Genomic DNA, 20,436 nt, shown 5'->3' on the forward strand with positions numbered 1-20,436 from the left:
GAGTCGAAGCCGAAAATGATATCTACTAACCAGTTTGTCGCTTTTTCGTTAGACGTAATAAAATATTAGGATCACTGCCATCTCTAAATAGCAGTATATACAAACATGTATGTGTCTTGTGGTGATATGTCCTTTTTCGTGTTATATAGCGATGATAGTTGGCACTTTGGCAAACGTACGTTTTTCCGAACGTTATTTGGGTTAACCAAAGCATCATCGATAATCACGGTAAACTATCTGCACTTTCTTGCACGTATCATCGTATCTATTTAGATGTTAAATTACACATACTATAATCTTTTGTTGTTTATCGATAAGAGATTAGTAACGTATTAATAGTAATTACTACTTATTTGATGCTTAGGGATATTCGCTAGGGATGATATTACTTGTTGTTACTCATTAGAATAACACACTCGAAACATAGGTAATTGAAATTCGGCGAGAGTTATTTCACGCAATTGATTCTGCATCGTCGATTTCGAACGTGTAGATAAATTCTATTCTTTTACATATATAGTATAATACGTATGCGTTTTATGTCGCAAGGAGAACTACTACTTCTCGTTCCTGTCCTCTGAAACTGATCTTTTCTTTGCGAAAATATATAGTAAAAGATCGATGTCAATCGTTCGATCGTCAAATTTCTTGTGTAGTACCTACACATGTATGTACAAGGTGTCATGTTGAAACCGTAAATATCCCTCGCCACAGAAATACCATCGATACAAGGTATATACGGTAATTAAAAAGCGTTGCGGTCGTTTCGCGACGCAAGAGTAAATTCAACAGCGATTGCTTTAGAGTCCATTTCCACTTATAGACTGTTCTTTTTTTCTTTTCTTTTATTTCTTTTTCATTCTTTTTTCCTTTTTCTCTTTTCTTTTCTTCTTTTTTTCTTTTTTTTTTTTTTTTTTGTTGCAAGATAATAGCAAAAGATAGTTTAGCGAAAGATGGAAAAGCACGGTTCTACGTTTCTGCCTATGCTAGTCCATAGTCAAAGTCGAAAGAATACGGCCGCAAACATTAATCCATTAGTTCTACGTATAACTAATATTATTGATAATAAGATAGATTTGGCGTGATAACAATCATTGAAGCACTAATCGCATACATAAATTCTCGTGTCTTGTGTCTAAATGTATCGGTAATTAAATTTTTCATTTGCTTGTTTATTGCGTAATCATCGAGTAATTTATATAATCACACCATAGGATTTCATGTAGTAGAAGATTAGGACCATAGAATGAAAATATGTGAAAGGAATTCTCAATAATTCTAAATAATAGAGAGATCTGAAATGACATGACAAACACTTTAGCTTCCCTTTAGTTATTGGGTCAATGAATGAAGAAGCTTGTGCTTGAAGGATTACCATGGTGATAGTTTGAGTTGCCGAAAAAACCGCAGCATCTTTCGAGATACGTGTTGACGAGTATGTATATTAGTGTTAAAATAGTAGTACACAGCGTAGTCGACGCGATAACTGCTTCGCTCGACGCTCGGCAATCGACTTATCTCTACGTAACTGGCCGCCTCACGGTCACGGCAGCCCCCAAGGGATTAACCCAAACCTAATGCAATATTCTCGAAAACACTCTTGAAAATATTGGAAACTACGAGTTTCCGGCAATCTGGACCACCACCATCGTAATCCTTGAAGCATAAACTTCGGATTAAAGTGTAACGCGCTCTCCTACTCGTTGTCCTGTCCATACTTTTAATTCTAAAGTTTATAAGTAAAGTGAATGTAAATCTAAGCAGTCAAAGGAAGGATAAGTAATAAAAATTAATTTTCAATATTTCTATATTTTTTTTTTTCTTTTTTTTTTTTTAGCATTTAAATTCATAGTAATCCATTTTAATAATATATGTATACTTAATAGAATTACTATATTAATTTTTTGTCAAATAAAATATAGATTCAATATGTTATTAAAAGCAAATATTTATGTACTTTAATGATTGTTATAGAATTTCCGAGCACAAAAAATGGACCACGATATTAGAATTTGTCCAACTATAGATATATACGGATATTCATTCTTTTAACTAGTAATTAATATTGTTGTACTATAAAGTATAAAATGAAAGAACTTCAAAAATATCTTATTATCAATCTATTTTTATCAAATTAATTAATTTTTCTCGCAGTTTGTTCACCTACTATGAATTAGTCTAGTTCCTTTATCTAATTAACCGATCGAGTCTAAGTTTTTCGTTGCATATTCACTGTTTTTATCTCACTCATGATTTTGTAGCGTTTATCCTTAAATAGTATGTACATATGCATATGTATATGTACGCCTACGCGAAACTTGCATGAGAATTCCGTTAACAGTAAATCGAAGAAACGTATAATAGAAAATAGATGCAAAAGCGATCGATCTAGTCACATTATACATTTATAAATACACTTTCGCATGAAATTTTACGGTAAAACAACTGTTAACGAAATCTCAGAGAGTACAGAAGCGATTCGAAATATATGTACAAATATGTAATAGCAGCGGACATCGAGGAGATGTAGATGTGATGCATAAAGGAAATAATGTAATGAGTTTGAGGGAGNAATGATTCTACGTATAAAAGAAAACTACAAAAAAAATCAATGTTGAACATGACACCGGACACCTTAGAGTTATGCAATGTAAAATTATGCAGCATACACAAATTCCTCGTTACAACAAAAAATTATAGTTTATTTTATAATATAAATAAAAATCGGTAAATTTGGCTTTGTTATTAAAGATATATGTACGTGTATTTATATACATTTACTTTCACTTTTTATGGCATGTAAATGGATAAGTATCACAAGTCGATCTCTAATATTTTGTCTTACTGTTCTGCGAATAAAATTTTAAGTTACAAATACAGTGGATTTCGGTTATTCAGGACACATCAGTACTAGCGTTAGCCCGATTAAACGGATGTCTCAATTATGCCAAGTATCACATAGGTCAATACAGAATTACGTAGGTAGTTAAGATAACAAAGGATGTAAAACAAACTACATAGTTCATGAGAATATTTTGAGAGGACAAAGTTACAGCGAGCGGAAACGAAAGAGAAATGCGATACATAAGTAATGCGTCTGTAAAAAGATAATAAGGCAAAGGAATGCGGATATAATTGGTCACATCTAATACAGCTAATGCAATCATACAGATAAGCAATCGTTCTGACCGAAAATATTACGTTACAAATAAGATATAGCCACGTGACGATGAGCAAAGGAAAGGAAATGGTAGTCTTATTTGCCCCTATGTCGCGCCGTCCCGCTCGCTATCTTCTCTTTCTCATAGACTACTGCAGTCATCTATCCCAAAAGGCTAAATATGCTGCTACTCCAACTAATGAAATTGAGCGAAGAAAATTAGGATTATCCAGAAATGGTTTTTATTCATTCGGTCAGGTTCTATACTTTCAGCTTCGTTTCAAATAAACGGCTACCTTGGATATCCGGTGGCTCAAATAAGCGGAATCCACTGTAGTAACTTTTTAATTTATTTCTTCTGTTATGAAGAATTTATGTATATCTGTTCGTTGCGTGACTTAAGCTAACTGAAATGAAAAAAATATACAGATAATGTGCCCGCTATTATGTGAGAATGTAAAATGGCATCACAATGACTTCGTTCATAATTTAAAAAGTATATAAGATTAATTACATCGTGCGTAAAGATAATATAAAGATAATATGCTGAGCGCGCGCGCGCGCATTTGTATGAATAATAAATGGGCACTCGCATACATACAAGAAATTATGAATACAATCACAAACTATTTACATACAATGTTAATAACCTTTTCTTAGCTTTACATTAGACGAACCATTTTTATACGTACCAACTTATTAAATAAAACTGGTTGTCACCAAACACACTCGCATATTCATCCACACGTGATTATCGTTATTTGTGAATTATTGGGGCTTACAGGGGGATATATGCTTGTCTAAAAGTTCATAACCAGTACTAACCTTTTTCCTTGATTGCGTCTTTCAAAATGTTTACAGCTGCGACAAACGGGATGCATCTATTTTTATGAAAACAGAAGTCTTTTGCGTCTATTATTCTTCGTTTACAGTTCAATTGAAAACTATATTACGTGTATAAGACGTATGTATGTATATAATTTTGTGTGTGTGTGTGTGTGCGTGCGCGCGCGCGCGCGCGTGTGCGTGTGCTTGATGCACGTTTTGAAATTGACAACCGTTTATCAAATTTATATATGTATGTATACAATAGTTAACCTCTAACTAGACCTTGAGACTAAATTATGGCTTGTTTACCTTTTACCTCCTCGGTGTTTTATATCGGTAAAATTTAATTAACGGCATGTGTGTGATTATAAACCGATGCTACTCATCAATTGCTTAGGCCCTCTTTTTAACGTGGATAAAAGTGTACGATCAGTACGATCGTACGTATATCGCGTTAACGTACCGGTGACATCTCTCCTCTTTTCTTTTTTTTTTTTTCTTTTTCATATCTCTTAAGCCCGATTATTATAGTTTTGTTCATGAATTATGCATACAAGATATTTATATCATCAAACGTGAGACTGGAGAAACGTTAATAGACGTAATTCATTCACTCTATAATATGAGGCACACAGACAGCCATAAATCATTACAGTGGTATCATTTATCTTAAGAAATCAAATAAACTCGATGCACGCATTAAAATTCGACGCGTTTAACAAAGAATAAGAAAATTAGTATGTTTCTTCTATGTTGATAAAATTGATCGAATAATTTTCTTTTACTCCATCGGAATGTATCCTGAGGGAAACTCTCATTAACAATGCTGAAAAATATAAACGCAGAGAAACTAGTAATTGAATCTAATAATAAAAGATATCAAAGGTAATTAGAATTATCGGCGAAGGTACAAACAAGGGCAATGCGAATGATATATCAATCCAATTCGTCTAATCGTGGGCTTTTTTTTTTACACTTAATTTACCTACGCACTTTTAGATAACCATTTGTCTTAAAGCTGAAATCTTGGATACCTATTAACGAGTTTCCAACAAAAAATGTTTCCTAGAATCATATACAATAGTATATGTAACAGTTACGCTCAGTCGTGCCACGTGTTCGGAAAAGCGCATCATTTTTGCACTGATCTGAGGCTATAATTGTTTTACATTAATCAACGTAATTGGTGTTTTTTCCTTGCGAAGTCAACAAATGTATCTCTGTTGACGCTTGATAAGTTTGCCTATCTATAACAGATCTATATGACGGACGTTTACATATATACCTAAATAAGTTTAAAAAGAAATGTATGACATTTACTACTTTTTACATATCGCTATTCGCCGATATAAAGCAAATAAATAAATAGCTTTTATACATATATATATATATATATATATGTATATTTCTATAGAAGAGCTAGTGCATGCGTGTGTGCGGGGCAGAGTGAAGAGGGGAGGGGAGAGGGAGGGTGGGAGGGAGGGAGGGAGAGATAGAGATAGAGATAGAGAGAGGAGGTTGCTCTTTCCATCATGCCAAGTTAAGCATCATTACAGCTGTGTATCGTTTAAGTATACATTGCATAGATCCATAATAAACATGATTTTCTCCCTTACTAACCACCTTATAGCAAAAAGGAAAAAATTGCAAAAATACATTGAGACATGATTGATCTAGCCAATTCATTAAAGTCTCTCTATACGTATTTCGATTCAATCGATATCCGTGCACGCAATTTATATTTTTAAACAAAACAAAAACACACGCGCGCACGCACACACGCACACACGCGCACACACATATATACGCACGCACGCATCAAATCTCAATTTGATCTAAATGACTGAATGTTTGCATTCTTTTTTCTGTTTTACTTTTCAATAGAGACCGAATATTCCATAAAATTGGATAGACAACCTCACAGAGGTTGTTGAAGCGGGACAGACATAGCTAACCCTTTCACCGGCCCTTAAAGCGTTACATCGTTCTTATTCGGCTCGTAATTAGGTAAATTTACCTAAACATCACAACTACAGATATTCTAATTTACTGATTCAGCCTTTCGATTTTGAGACGCAGGCGGTGAAAGGGTTTGATATATTCTAGTTCTGTGACTGTGTTTTTTTTCCACCGCGCGGCTTGATACTCTCGGAAATCTGCCACATTGCTTCCTCACAGAGGAAATCGCTAAAATTATTGAAGAACGTTATTATACGTTCGTGTTTCTTGAACGAATATGTTCTGCAATAAATAAATAAACAATTCAATTTAGAAATAACATTGAAATATATTATTAAAAGAAATTATTAAACGAGCGAGCTTACCCTTTTTTGAACCTTTTCATGTTTTCAACGATATTAAACTGTTGCCATCTTTTCGAAAAATTTATCGTACCATCCGGTAACAAATCATTGTTTCCAATATGCACGAATGTAAGATCTTGTAACACAAGTCCGCTGTAAATGAAAAAGGTGCTTCGAATATTTGTTAGCTCTTCGATGAACTTTGCTTCGACGAAAAATTTGCCTTTCGGTTATTGAAATAAAAAGATTAAAGGTACTTACATGTACGGAATGCATGGCGGTTGTGTTTCTGCCAGAGCTTGCCTGTAAGCTCTGAAACTACTGGAACTATCAATAAGAGCGCAATATTCTTTTAAACCTTCTGTAATATGTTTCTGCCATTCGAGCCTTCTAATTGGCGCGCTATCCAACGCAGAAAGCAAGGCTAAGTAGCTATTGAAATTATTTATTTTTCTAAGGTGTTTCATTATCTTGATAAATTTAACAACGTATTTCTCTCTATCTTTCGCTTCATTCTCTAATCTATGTTCCAGTATTCTCGATCTAGCCCAGTACGACATTTTGTTAAAGTGTTCTGTGAACCTAGTTAGATTCGGACTTCGTTCTTCATTCTGTTCTTGTGCCCAAATTAGTACTTCCGGAATCTCAATCTTCATGAATAAATCAGCATCTAACAATGTCATTTGTTCTGCAATTTGTTCACTCTTGAAATCGAGAAGGGAAGCTTGCTTCGTTGTTACACTCAACGAAGATAGAATCGGTTGTGTAGATTGCAACTGCTTCGCCGCGTGTTTTTCCAAAATTTTAACACGCAAAGCTTTTGCCATAGTAAGATCACCGCTACATACCAATTGCTGTACGAATTCCATTAGAGTTTGCAAGAGGGTATCATCGAGATCTGACATGCTGGAAGAAATTAATAACCTCTTTATAGTTACATTGACTTATTTGCGATATATTTGGAAAAAATTTTTTAATTTTTAGTTAATTTTCTAGTAAACTTACGTTAAATCGCTGACAACTCTAACCAACAAGGAAAATGCTTCACGAGCTGCTCTTTGTTTAATAACGTCAGCAGAACAAGAGAATCGCTGATGACGTTTGTGTAATTTTTGAATTAACTCCAATGGTTGCATGAACGTTCTATATGTTGTTAGAAACGCCTCTTGATACAAAAAGTCTGTAAATAAAATAAGCATGCGGTAATTAATTCGTATGGTAAATGTTTATTTCAATTGCGTTTCGCAGAAACTTTCGTATGCATGATAAAAGTATTTATTTTCCGGGAGGGGAAAAGCAATTTTATATTTTCCAATTAGTAAGAAGTTAGAGCAGAATTGAAAGTATAAATCCAACAAATTATTACACTGACCTGATTCTTTCTCGTCTATGAAGCATGAAAGAATACGAAATGCATTATATCCTTCAATGACTACTATTCATCTGTCAATGCAATTTATATTATAACGTTTGAATAGTAAACTTACCATGTTTATTAGCTTTGGTTGCATGAATTAACAATGCATCCGGGTGGCCACCCCTTATATCTGGCCCTTCTTCGTCTGGTTTCTTGAAGACTAAATAGTTGCTGATATCGAGTTCATCCAAAATAGTATCGTCTTGATCCACGTCTCTCAAGTCCAAGTTATTATCATCGACGGAAATCGACGATAAGGCATTACTCGCAGGTCTTGAGGACGGTAATATAGTGTCCAAAGCAACGTTATTCTAGAAATGAAACGGCAGCAGATTAGTAATGATGTGCCCTAGGTAATACAAATCTACGTTAATCTACATTACTTTATGAAATATTTACCAACTTCGCTGGAGACAAAGGTGATAACTCCTTTTTATCATGAATACAACCAGATTCCTCTACTTTCATTGGTGTTGACGTTACGATTGGTTCGATAGTATGTATGCTTTGCATACTAATGGTGGGTTTTGGCGAAATTGGCGGTGGCGTTGCATTTGATTTAATGGAACGGGATCTCTTTGGTGGTAATGCTGGTGGGAGACTAGAATTATTCGTTACTTCCGCTAGTGATGGTGCCATAGTTATGGAGGTACTGAAAACGATATAATACGCTTTCTTGTATTTTTTATATTAAACACGGCAAGATATGTATAAATTTGTATATCTACACTTTGAAACACATACTTTGAATTGTCATGTAATGTAGTTATAGTATGTGCCATGAAAGAACACGATTGTGTCGTAGTAAGAGCCATTTCGTGTTGTTGCCATTCCGCTTGCATCGAATTATAAGCTGCCACTGAATGACGGGTCCCAAGACCAGAGATGAAATCGTTGTTGCTGTGAGAACAATTCCCAAACATCTCCATGTATGCCATGACTGGAATAGATACGATTAAATTGATACGATTCTAATCTACTAGACAATGTGATATACTTGAGAAAAATAAATAAATAAAAAAATACGATTCCATATATATATATATATATATATATATATATATATATATATAAATAGAAATAATATATATATATATATTATTTCTATTTTTATCACACATGTGTATATATATGGTACATACAAGCATGATTCGTGTTACAATAAAATATCAAAGCACAAGTGTATAAAATACAGAAAAACACTGATGCACAAGCATGTATCTCGATAGATAATGACATATATATATGTAAGGTAGCGAATACCAGATTATTATAAACTCACTGGAATAAGAGTGAAATCCGTTAAACGACATTCTTACCGCGATTAAGGCTACATTCTTCGCGATTAAACGGTTATTTAAAATTGGGATCATCACGATGATGCAAGCATGAACAAATATCGTGTAGATGGAGGAAATTTCGGATCGTTGGAGATATATCCTCTAGTCGATTCTTTACGCGCAATTGTGGAAACGAAAACTAAAGTCGGCCGTATTAATTCTAGAGTTAAAGAAGCGTAAGTGTTAACTGACTATTAGCAAGAAAAGGTCAATCTAATTAATGAAACAATGACGACGCTTACATGGGTGGTTGAAGATTAGTTTCTATGGTTAATGAAATTTAGAGCTAACAGCTATACAGAAATGTCAATGGAAATAATATATTTATAAAGTACGATGCGTAACAAATTCCAATCAAATAAATGTATGGAGTTTGATTTGACAAGATAATTTAACTAATGAAAGGAAATGCTGAGTGTGGATAGAATGTAATGAAATCTGAAAGTTTAATAATTTTTATGTAAGAGAGAGAGAGAGAGAGAGAGAGAGAGAGAGAAAAAATATATATATATATATATACACACATTACTCTATGTGTTTTTAGTATTATTTCATTATTTCAATTGTATATATTAAGATATAAAAGCCATGAAAAAGCCCAAAAATATGAGTGACATATCCAAGCTTAGTCAAATGAAATCGCGTTGATGATTTCGACAAAATGAAATGAAAAAATAACGACGAAAACATGCCGCAAAAAAGCTAAGATATTAAAAGTCGTGTATAATTAATGCGTGAAACGACGGGTTTCAACTTAGCGTGAACGTGTGTTTGCTGAGGGATAGCTGATTTGCGTGGGCAGGATCCCACTTACCAGAATATGCCACTGATTGGAACACTGGGGGATACAAAATATTGTATCAGTTTTAACCTACTACGTGGAAAAGATTCTGAACGACTACTCTAATATAATCTAGATAATCTCTAACATAATTTTGTTTAATAATTATTCTCTTCAAATTCAGGCAACTTCATTTTTAATACATATCCATTATCATTGATACTTTATTTGAATATTTTCAACAGCAATAAAGCAATCGTAGTATGGTGTTAAATATTATCTGCTGTATTACTGTTGTTCTTTATAAACATTAATTCGACTTACTATGCCTCTTCTTGAGCGGCAATGGAGGGGGTTTACTGGTATCCGTATTATCGCCGTTATTGGTATGTAAACTACAGGTTGATAAATGCTCATTTTCAGGTACATTGTCGTACTGTGACGGTTGACGTTCTTTCCTCCGTTTCGATCGTTTTTCCGGCAATGCTGGCGGCACACCATTAGCGTCCGATGCAGAAATCGACTCCATTTCCTACGAAACACGGAAACTCACGTTTAATAAGAACGTACATGTTGACGTTTGCAAATATTTAATCTACGATGCATCGACGATCGAAATTATTGCATGGTCATGATAGAATTATAAGTACATATAGAATTTCTGCAAATGGTCAGCGAAGAAAGAGCTTGATTTCTATGTTATATTTCGATTTGAAAATTGTTTAAACTTTAAGTTTTTTTGGTAATTATAAGTAAGAGATTTATAAGTAACAAGAAATAATATCACGACACACAACACCCACATTTACCAATTTTTCTAATACAGCAGGATCTCCAGTTCCGGAAATATTTGTTGTACTAACGGTACTCTTCGTACTAGTCATTGTCTTCTGAGTGAAAATAGACCCGTTATTATCCGAAGACAGTTTTGTTTGGGAGAACGATTGTTGCGAATTAAACGTTTGGGAATTGTAACTAATACTGCTTTGCTGAGAAGATCTTTTGGACGTTATACTGGAGGTAGTATAACTTTGAGACGAACTTCGTTGCGAATGCATGGATACGAAACCGGATTCCTGCGTTTGAGTCGATAATCGTTCCATTTTCCCTTCTATACCTGAAACATAATCGCCATATGGCTCGCTATAACACGTTAAAAATGTTTACATTGCCTGTTCTTCAACTTTCTTCAACAAAAAGATACTTTGCAACGCTTCCCAATTCCTGTCAGCAGGCACTATTTTACGAAGGTAAATTTAACTTAGATAATCTAGGTTTAGAAAACGAATCAAGAAAAAGAATACCAACCTATTAGACTGATCGGAACGAACATCTATACTATACTGTTTAGTCACGTAGTCTAAAGGTCTGACACCTACGTTACCTGCTTCGAGGTCTAGCTATTCGAGGAATTCTTGCATAATTTTAGCTCTTGTACATTTTTTCTTTACATTTATAAATGTGCAACGTCATCGGCACCGCCTCTACTTCAGCATGACGGTGGTGTTGGCGACAAATATAAAACGATTTTCTATTACCCACCGGTAAATGGATTAAGCATTTCTTGCGGAGTTTGTTGACCCAATAACATTGTGCTTGGTATGTTTGTTTCGGAACCGTCCCAGCAACTACAGTTTGAACTACCATTAACTTGCATACCTATAAATGTAAAAAAATAATCAATATATTTAGTTTTTCTCTGTATCGTCTGCATAATGTTTGGAAAAAGATTGATTCAATCGATAAAAATGGAACTTTTACGCATGTATGTATATAATTAAATACGACTCTTTTTATCGTTACGCCACATAATCTTTTGCCGTTAATTGCTCGGCGGAGGGTTAATTATTTTTGAAATATGTATCCTAACGTATCCTAAGAGATTTTCAGTAAGACTGATTCGACGATCGAGACAAGCACAGTTGAAGACCACTTCGCTGACTAAGCATTGTCCGCATAATGAACCTTTCGACACAAATGGAAATGTACTTGTATAGTTTTACCGCTATCATCTTAGAATGGTTCTAATTTCGTTGTCATAAATCGGATACAAATCTTCATAGAACAAACTAATACGACTAATACGGATATTTCAATGTTGACAAATGTTGAGCTACGCTGAGGTTGCCTCGTTTCGGAAAATGTTGACGCTTAAACTTAAAACAGATGATTAAATGTTGGCAATTTATAAGTGACATTAATCGAATGGCAACCGGGAATAAAGATGAAATTACGAGCTAAAGCGATGTTTAGGTTACGCTGTGGGTACACGATATGTTGCGACGACATACTCCTTAGAGTGTTTCGATATTCGCCTTAGACTTGGACTCTTATTTCTCGGGAACGACCAACAGAACAGCCAACAGAACAACTAGGAACAACGCTCGAACCTCCTACCGTGAAACTGTGCTTTATACGATTCCTCTTTAAATTTCAAACTCCTAACACGCTTGAGTTCAAGATTACATCACAAGTTCTGACGTACTATGTACTACCTGCGTGTACTAAAACGATGTACAGGGACTGTAGAATATTTTACTGTTAATATATTTACTTTACTGTTAATTCCAGTTTGATGAAAACGTGCCGCCATAGACCCCTATCCGATTTGGTTCCATTTGGTTCCATTCCGGTTGCCATTCACTTGTGTAAGAGGTATTTCATCGTGTCAATTTAAGTAACATAATGACTAACACTAATAATTGGATACAGATGTATTGAAAAGAAGACAGAAGGCAATTATATTACACAAAATGCAAACAATGTACGTTACAAAGAAATATCCTAATATCGTATTATAGTCCACGTATTATAAGTTAATCTATAATATAAACATATTATTTATATAAATGATAATTTTGTTTACGCGTGCTTCTCTTTAGTACTTTCTTCTTTTGAATATGCTTGAAACTGACTCGATACCGAGTCAGTGTTACCAAGGTTATGCAAGATACATCGTTTATCGCATTCTTACCGGCCATGATTAAATAATCGATGCTGTGATACGATAAAAGGATGGATCTGTTACCTTGGATAGTGGCCATCAGGCTGAGATCCATACTGTCGTTCAGAGACTCGTCGTTTGGTCCCATGATCGCCCGTATCTCATCTTCGTCACGGGAATGGTTCAAAGCCGAATCCAAACTGCCAGCCGACGCGCTCAGAAGAGACGACGAATCCTCCGGCGATCGACTTCGTAGGGAAACGCCGTCGAGACTAGATGCTAAAAAACCTTCGGATTCATCGAGCAACTGTTGACCTCTCGTTCTCCGTTTCGGTGGCAATGGCGGCGGTGTACCGGAAGAACTATTTTCTTCCGACAGACACATATTAGTTCTGCAATTCACCATCCAAACATTATTTTTTAATCGTACTCGTTTAACGTACAACTACTTTTACACTACATTCGAGAATAGATGCATTGTTATCTTGCACCATCTATAAAAAGCATAGGAAGAAACTACCTCTCGGGGAGTGGCGGTTTTGGGGGAGGACTAGAATCCCTTAAAATCGACTCTGAACTATGCGAGCTACGGACCAAACTAGTAGTCGCAGCTGTTTGCTCTAAAATCTGCCTTTCCCTTGGCGTTAACGGAATATCAGGCAAAGAATTTCTTTGCGGCGTCATTTCCGATCCATAAGACGACGTTCTGAAAACGCGATTTCAATGGTTCATTGTCAAATTCTGCTGATTACGACGACGACACGAAAGAGTATCGACGAACTTTTGGTCATTATACTAATAAAATCGAACAACTAATGTTTTGTGCCAGTATGGAAGAATGTAAATTTATCTAAAATCAGTGCTTCGAACAAGAAGAACAAGTAGAAAGATTACCTATTACTAGTTGTAACGACGACAGGTTTCTGTCTATTGGTAATCTTCTCATTCGCCAGGGCAACCAAGTTTTTCACAGCTTCTTCGACTAATCCTATGATGTGTGTAACGTTCTCGGTATCCAACGCAGAGGACTGGTCACCGTGCAGCAACACGTCGTCACAGAGTTTTAATAATTGTGCTAGAGCTTGATACACTTGGTTCGTCGCTGATCCCAGAGTAGAGCTTCGTCAAGAAAATACGAAGGCCGCGATTACAAACGATATCGTATTTAAAGTTATGATATTCGTTAGCATCTACAATTTCATCTCTCTTTGCATTTCCAATAGATGATAACTAAAGTTTTTGAAATTACAAGCATAGATTACATTCAAGATTCTAGAAAATATCTCTAATCTTAATATTTTAACTGAACTTACTAGTTGAACAGAAATAAAAATACAAATAAAAATAAAGCTACAATATACGTACTACATGTTTTGTTCCAACATATCTCAAAATACCTAGTTCCCACTAGTTGTAATTATACGATAACCACCGGTTGATACGGTGCTTATCAACTTTTAATATTTTTTCAATATTCATTACCGTATATTTGACTGTTACACAAAATAAATTTGTAGTTGCCATCACCTCGAAGAATTAGTTCACGCAGGCATTTTATATAAAAATTTAGAATTTTATCTAGACAAAACACTTACTTCGAATGTTACAAACGTAAAATATATTTCCATGATTTACATAAGTTTTTCCATATAGCAAGCAAAAATGATTAAATTTAATTTAGAATTAAAAATAAGATATACAATTTTCAGAAGTTGTTCGAACATTTCGACGTCCCTGACAGTGTTGTGCGTTAACTCGTTTAGCTTAATGTTAAATTATAAAATAAATATCTGGCATATATTTTCACGCGCACCAGCGACCCTTGATATCGAACAGATGAAGGTAGTCGGTTCAAAGTTTCAGCCAGGAGATATATTTTTTTTATACCAAATCACTCGATTAATCTACAAGCTCTATCGTTTTTCATTCTCTGGAGGATAGGAACGCAGCTAAAGATACTGCGGAGAAAGATCGGTCAATATCGGTTTTTGATCGATACTTTGATCACGATCGAATTCGCTTACCTGTTCTCGTAGAGGAGATAGGACTTCAGCACAGTGTGTATGGTGGTAACAGTATCGAGGACGATGGTGCCGTTGCCGGGCAGCATCTCGAGCTTTTTCTTTGACACGACGTCCCGGAAGTGAAGCAGTGCCAGTTGCACCTGTCGCACGTGAATATGCAGGTCACGGAGGGGATTCTTGTCGAGGGTGGTCGCGCCATCGGTGCAGCCGGGCGCGCTTTTATCACGCGGTGTTCGCGGCGAGGAGGGCGAGGCGGCCCTCGTAGCCGCTCCACTGCCTCCACCTCCGCTTCCGCTACCAGGAGAGCGCATATGGGAGAGCTTCTCCAGGAAGTCCTCCTTGAAGGAGCGCGCACGACGCGCTAGTTTACCACCACGCGCCTTCCCGCTGGAGCGTTCCTCGACTTCTGTAACAGACAATAAACAGAAAATTGAATATCGTTTATCGCGACACAGAGGGAGATTATACGTTTCCTGATCTTTTCGTTTCAGACTTGCGTAGGTTGCAAAAATAATTTGCGTACGTCCAACGAAACTTATTTCCGTGCAATTTTCTATTTTTTTCGTCACATGGTAGCCAGTTTAAAACCATTATTCCGCTTTAAAGATATCGAAACAGATTGCCGCAGGCGAGCATACGTTGCAAACGATCGATCGATGTAACTCGCATCGTAAAGGGTGAAAAAGGTAAGTACGTGATATCCACGTAAACTGATGAAAAACGCGTTTAATGGACTGTCGTGGCAACGATTATAACCGATCGAGTCGCGAAAATTTTATGCTGGAAAATTTCGCGCCAGAATAGCAGACGTACTGGTACGTAAATTCCATCGGTGAATTCGCCGTGCAAACGAAACGGATAAATATATCGGGAATAGTAAACAAACGCGACCAAACGTTTAAAATCAAAGCGACGCGACGGCCGGGGCTCGATTGATCGGTTCGTTTGTCGAGAAGATTCGAATGTACAGGCAGAAGGGCTTTCGATTCGATTCATTTCGAGTTATCTTTTTTCATTTTTACGAAGATTGTTTGGATAAGGTTGATTTGGTAAGTACTAGCCTGCTATTATATGAATCGATGGTATGATTATAACTAAGTAGAGGTATATGTATATATAGTTATATTATAGCATCTGCAATTGATGTTACAGAAATATACCTATCTATACTTGTTAATTCGGTAATACTATTGGTTAGCAAATTGTTGTTGTTGTACGAACCGAGCCCAATAATAAGTATATAATAAAGTTGTTAAGCAATATGTTATGTTATAAATAACGATAGAAGGGTATTGTAGAGCTTCGTTTTAAAAGTGGACGAGCGTTCAAAGGAAAAGTCGACGTAATCTTCAGCGTATCAATTTGCTAGTTTAATAATTCTATTTAATGGATCGTCGGAATGGGATGCTGGATTGATTTATGCATATACTCTTGTATTACTATTAATAATTTTAAATGAAAACGAGATAAAAATAACTCTATTTAAGTCTGCTAGATAGGTGCGGTTCTCGAGCGTAGATGGGCATTGTCGAGATATGACGTTCCAAGAGCTAACTTTAAAGCAGCAAATCTGAGCAATCTCTATTGGTCTCGTTGATAGGATTATATATTTATCGCACGCGGATGACCAAATAAGTAATGCGCAGTATTCTGCGAAGTGTGTGTAACGCGCACTTTGAAATTCCCTTTAGGTATTTAACGAAATCACAGCTATTACCTCGGAAAATATTGTCGAATCTAATCTATTAACGAAAATGTAAATACACATATTGTCATAGCAACGTTCGACGTTGCACGTTGCACAAAAGCAATGGCACGTTGCCGAAATTACCCACCGCAAAGATCGGTCCATCGAACGGTGTCCGCAACGTTTCTCTTCGATTAATAACTTCATGCTCGAATCATTACCAGGTTGTTTGCCTGGACAAGTGCGCATGGGGACAAAAGAGGTTGGTTAAACCAGTCATCTTTGGTGGTTTGCGTTTCGCGATAGGAGGAAATGCAAGCAAGCGACTGGTCGAGGCAATCTCTGCATCTTTGATAGCGTATGTACGTGTATATGTACGCCGGTAAATCAAGTTCTATTCACGAATTCCGATTGAAACCTCAATCAGGCGTGATTTGCGCTAAAGGCAGGATTCGGATGGCCGACAGAGATAATAGAAAACACGGGGAACGGAGGACGGAATCGAAATTGCCATGACTGATTGGATCCACGAAACATGCTCGATCCTGTACGCTGCCTATACTAAAGAAGTGCGCCTGCCTATAGTCGAGGCTGCTGCAACCACCGCACCCGCGCTTCGTAAATAATCGCATGTACGACAGAGCCTTCAACAGTTTATTTGAGAAAAGACACCCGCAGGTTGTTCGACCAAAGTATTCGTCGTAGCTTTCTATGCGAGTTTCGATCGTCAGGACACTGACAAACGACAAAGGAGAACGTTCTCTGAAATTGCTGCTGCACGGCAATGCCAAGCCACACGACGCTGCTTTTACGATCGTTAACGAGCATCATAACATTACATCATAACGAGCGTTGTTTGATACGTATTGCAGCAACCAGTTTATTCACTAGACATTACTCCTTCGGATTGCTAGCTGTTCGGATCGATGCAACACGCCTCGTTCGATACCCACTTTTAATTAGTGGACGAGACACAAGAGTAACTTGACCATTGGATCTTGTCTAAAAACGCGGTATTTTTCGCGATGATATTCGTCGCTTGCCTGATACAGTATTGTCCTTTCATATAAACTTTGGATTATTCACTTTCACGCCTGATATATCCCAAAAACAAGTTCACTCTTGTGTGGGTGCATGTGGATGTACGTGGGTGTGGGTGTGGGTGTGTGTGCGTATCGTGTTAATAACAAAAAGATAATCGGTGAACGCGATCGTTGGATTCTCGCGTAAAGTTAATAACTCGTATGGTAACGCACACACACAGAGCGAGCAGCCCCTCGTCAAGTAAACATCACGTTGCTGGTACGCATAGCGCGGATCTTGTTGTTGTCGTCGCGAGGTAACACAGAGAGCACAGCGGTCAGATCATCTTTTCATCGTTATCGCGAACGTGCAACGTGCTCGAGAATGCAACGACCGCGATAGCTTTCCACGCGTGTCCCTTTAATCGCGTCACTGCCAGCCATTCATCAGCGTGAAAGCCTCTCGCTGCGCCGTACCGCACCACCTCGAATACGTGCAAGTGGAAGGGCTTTGGGTCGATGGAAAACGTGAACACGTGCGAGAGGGTTTGAGAGCGGTCATCGTCGTCGTACAGACATGAATCAAAGCGAAATACTCTGCTTTACTCTGCTATAGTACCCGTTCGTCATCCTAATCGCGGCCGATCGTCTTTCGAATACCGGTGGATCCCGAATGGCGTACAGTTCGAGATTGGATAGCTTCGATAGTCTGGATTAACAACTGTACGATCGATGAACGAGAGACGCATCGGTGTTTCTGAAAACGGCTGACGAGTGAATTTTTAGCATGCCGATGGATGAAAGGCCGAACCAAAGGGGTTGAGATTCGTCCAACGATCGCCTTTAAGTAACACATCGAGGGGAGAATATTCGGACATTGAGCAAGTTTTGCAAGCTTGGAATGCCTTTTGAGCGTCTTAGTGAATAAGTTAACGTGAAATACACAGCGATGTGGAGAAAATGACCAACCGTTTCTTCTCCTATCTTCTTCAAAGCAAGTGCCTGTTGTAAGTGTTCCGTTAATGAATAATTATTGATAATACGTTATCAATAATTAGAGGTTTAAGATGTTATAGGCTTGCATGAAAACAGATATACATACGTACAAGAGGATAAAATGTACGTGTGAGTACGTTACACGTTAGTTAATCCTCGGTTATTAAGCGCAAGTTCGAAATCGCCAAGTTATGGATTCTGTTATCGAGGACGGTATCATATTAAGAGTTACTGACTAAAACTATTATCTCTTTTCTCACTCGACTCACCAGCTCACTGAACGTAAATGAAATAGGGAAAAATATAACGATGTTGTTATTAACAATCATCGTTGTTATTAGTTAGCCGTATAAAACAACGGGTGGACTGCATATCTCAATTTCGAAATTAATCTTAGATTAATGCCCCAGATTATCATTGGCGAGTGTATCCAAGATAGAAAACCAGCGTAACGTTCGATACAGATATCCAAAAACAAAAATAATCCGACAAGCGCCAGTTTTACTCTTTCGTGGTGAAACAAGTATTGTCGCAGCGACAAATGAGAATAGGCTTATCGTTAGTCTTTCCCCTTCTTTCTCCATTTCTTCCCCAGCTTGAAAACATATTCCGATCTGGTACTAGAATATTTATGGCAATGTTGAGCGAGAGTCTCGCGCGCGGAACCATCTAAATTGGACCTGACAAAGCGGAATAGAAGAACATCGAACGGCGCTAACAATTGCCTTATTGTTAGGCGGCTGAAAATTCATTATCTACAGCTTCGTTAACGGAAGCGCCTGTTCGAACTAACGAATTTCGGATTAGCGACGCATCGTGTGATTACGAGGTGCGGAAGTCGAGCAAGAAATTCTGCAAAGGTAACTGAACATCAAGTAGAAACAGTAACGGAGTTATTAAGAACGACGAGTTTCGCACTGTTTCGCATTGTTTCGCACTGTTTCGCACTGTTTCGCACTGGAGGATTGCTGCGAATGACTCGTGCCACTGTGAGAGGGAAGCACGAAGTAAGTATCCCCGGGATAGGTATATATTTACACGAGTTCACTGAATCAATAATAATCTAACGATGGTCTGCGGTAGTCGAATAAAATATTTTCAATCGCTGCATTAAAATCTGTTTGAAATGTTGGAAATAACTCGACATCGAGCATTATATCGTCTACCTATTAAAATTATCTCGACGACGACGACGACGACAAACTTTGACGAAGTAGAAGTAGATCGCAAATACCTGACTCGGCAACGATCCATCCCCAGTGTACTCCCTCGCTCGTCGGGCAATTCCCGCCCTTACCTCCGATAACGATTTCGCGAAAAGATAACGACGTCCACACGACCTCGTATCGATTCACCCGCTCCGATTCACTCGCCCTTGTAATCAAGGAATCAGCCTGAAAATCATCCGCGATACGAAGAAACTCGATGGCGCTAGGCTGCGCGCGACTCGGTCTCCATAATGTTACGTTGCGAATAAAACAGCGCAAAATGTTTGAGGCAATCTGTAATTCCTATCTCGTCGATAGGAAGAAGAAGGGGTGAAGAAACGACGGAAGAAACACAGAGACATACGACGAACGAGAAGAGGGCTAGGGAGAAATAAATAAATGGACGAAAGCGAAAGAAAGAAAAAGGCGAAAGAAGAAGAAATGAAAGGATCTTTCGTAGATGGAAGTTAGATGGGCAGAAGCGGAAATGTATCGGAGGTGACGTGCGCGCGTTTGTGTGTAGGTGTAGGTGTAGTATGTATTACGTACATAGGTATATGACGAAACACGTGTGGAACATGGTACTCGGGATGGTATATCGTGGTCTGCGGTTATCGGACACGCGATTTCATGGCAGATCGTGCCTAATACCGAAATGCGGATTTTCCGGGTATTTCGCGGCGGAACCGCGGGAAATCAGGACCATCCCGTTCTCCGTGGAGAACG

General features: G+C 37.4%; 1 protein-coding gene across 11 annotated transcripts in view; it reads right to left on the reverse strand.

The window, feature by feature from the left end:
- Positions 1–2,674: 2,674 nt before the first annotated feature.
- The window catches only part of LOC122566239 (guanine nucleotide-releasing factor 2), a 61,814-nt gene continuing 44,052 nt past the window's right edge, over positions 2,675–20,436 (reverse strand). For 5 of the 11 annotated variants that reach the window (XM_043723209.1, XM_043723213.1, XM_043723210.1 and 2 more), the window contains exons 2-17: positions 14,798–15,203; positions 13,668–13,892; positions 13,294–13,479; positions 12,858–13,165; positions 11,372–11,488; positions 10,633–10,946; positions 10,154–10,361; positions 9,863–9,886; positions 8,453–8,648; positions 8,108–8,360; positions 7,779–8,019; positions 7,664–7,678; positions 7,297–7,471; positions 6,553–7,197; positions 6,313–6,444; positions 2,675–6,229 (exon numbers count right to left, since the gene is read on the reverse strand). In XM_043723209.1, the coding sequence (XP_043579144.1) occupies positions 6,091–6,229; positions 6,313–6,444; positions 6,553–7,197; positions 7,297–7,471; positions 7,664–7,678; positions 7,779–8,019; positions 8,108–8,360; positions 8,453–8,648; positions 9,863–9,886; positions 10,154–10,361; positions 10,633–10,946; positions 11,372–11,488; positions 12,858–13,165; positions 13,294–13,479; positions 13,668–13,892; positions 14,798–15,203 (3,584 nt within the window). In that variant the 3' untranslated portion in view covers positions 2,675–6,090. The remainder of the gene's footprint in view (positions 6,230–6,312; positions 6,445–6,552; positions 7,198–7,296; positions 7,472–7,663; positions 7,679–7,778; positions 8,020–8,107; positions 8,361–8,452; positions 8,649–9,862; positions 9,887–10,153; positions 10,362–10,632; positions 10,947–11,371; positions 11,489–12,857; positions 13,166–13,293; positions 13,480–13,667; positions 13,893–14,797; positions 15,204–20,436) is intronic. The other 6 variants (XM_043723204.1, XM_043723211.1, XM_043723208.1 and 3 more) reach the window with 6 other exon arrangements.

Source organism: Bombus pyrosoma, linkage group LG3, assembly GCF_014825855.1.
Source record: "Bombus pyrosoma isolate SC7728 linkage group LG3, ASM1482585v1, whole genome shotgun sequence".
Classification (NCBI taxonomy): Eukaryota; Metazoa; Arthropoda; class Insecta; order Hymenoptera; family Apidae; genus Bombus; species Bombus pyrosoma.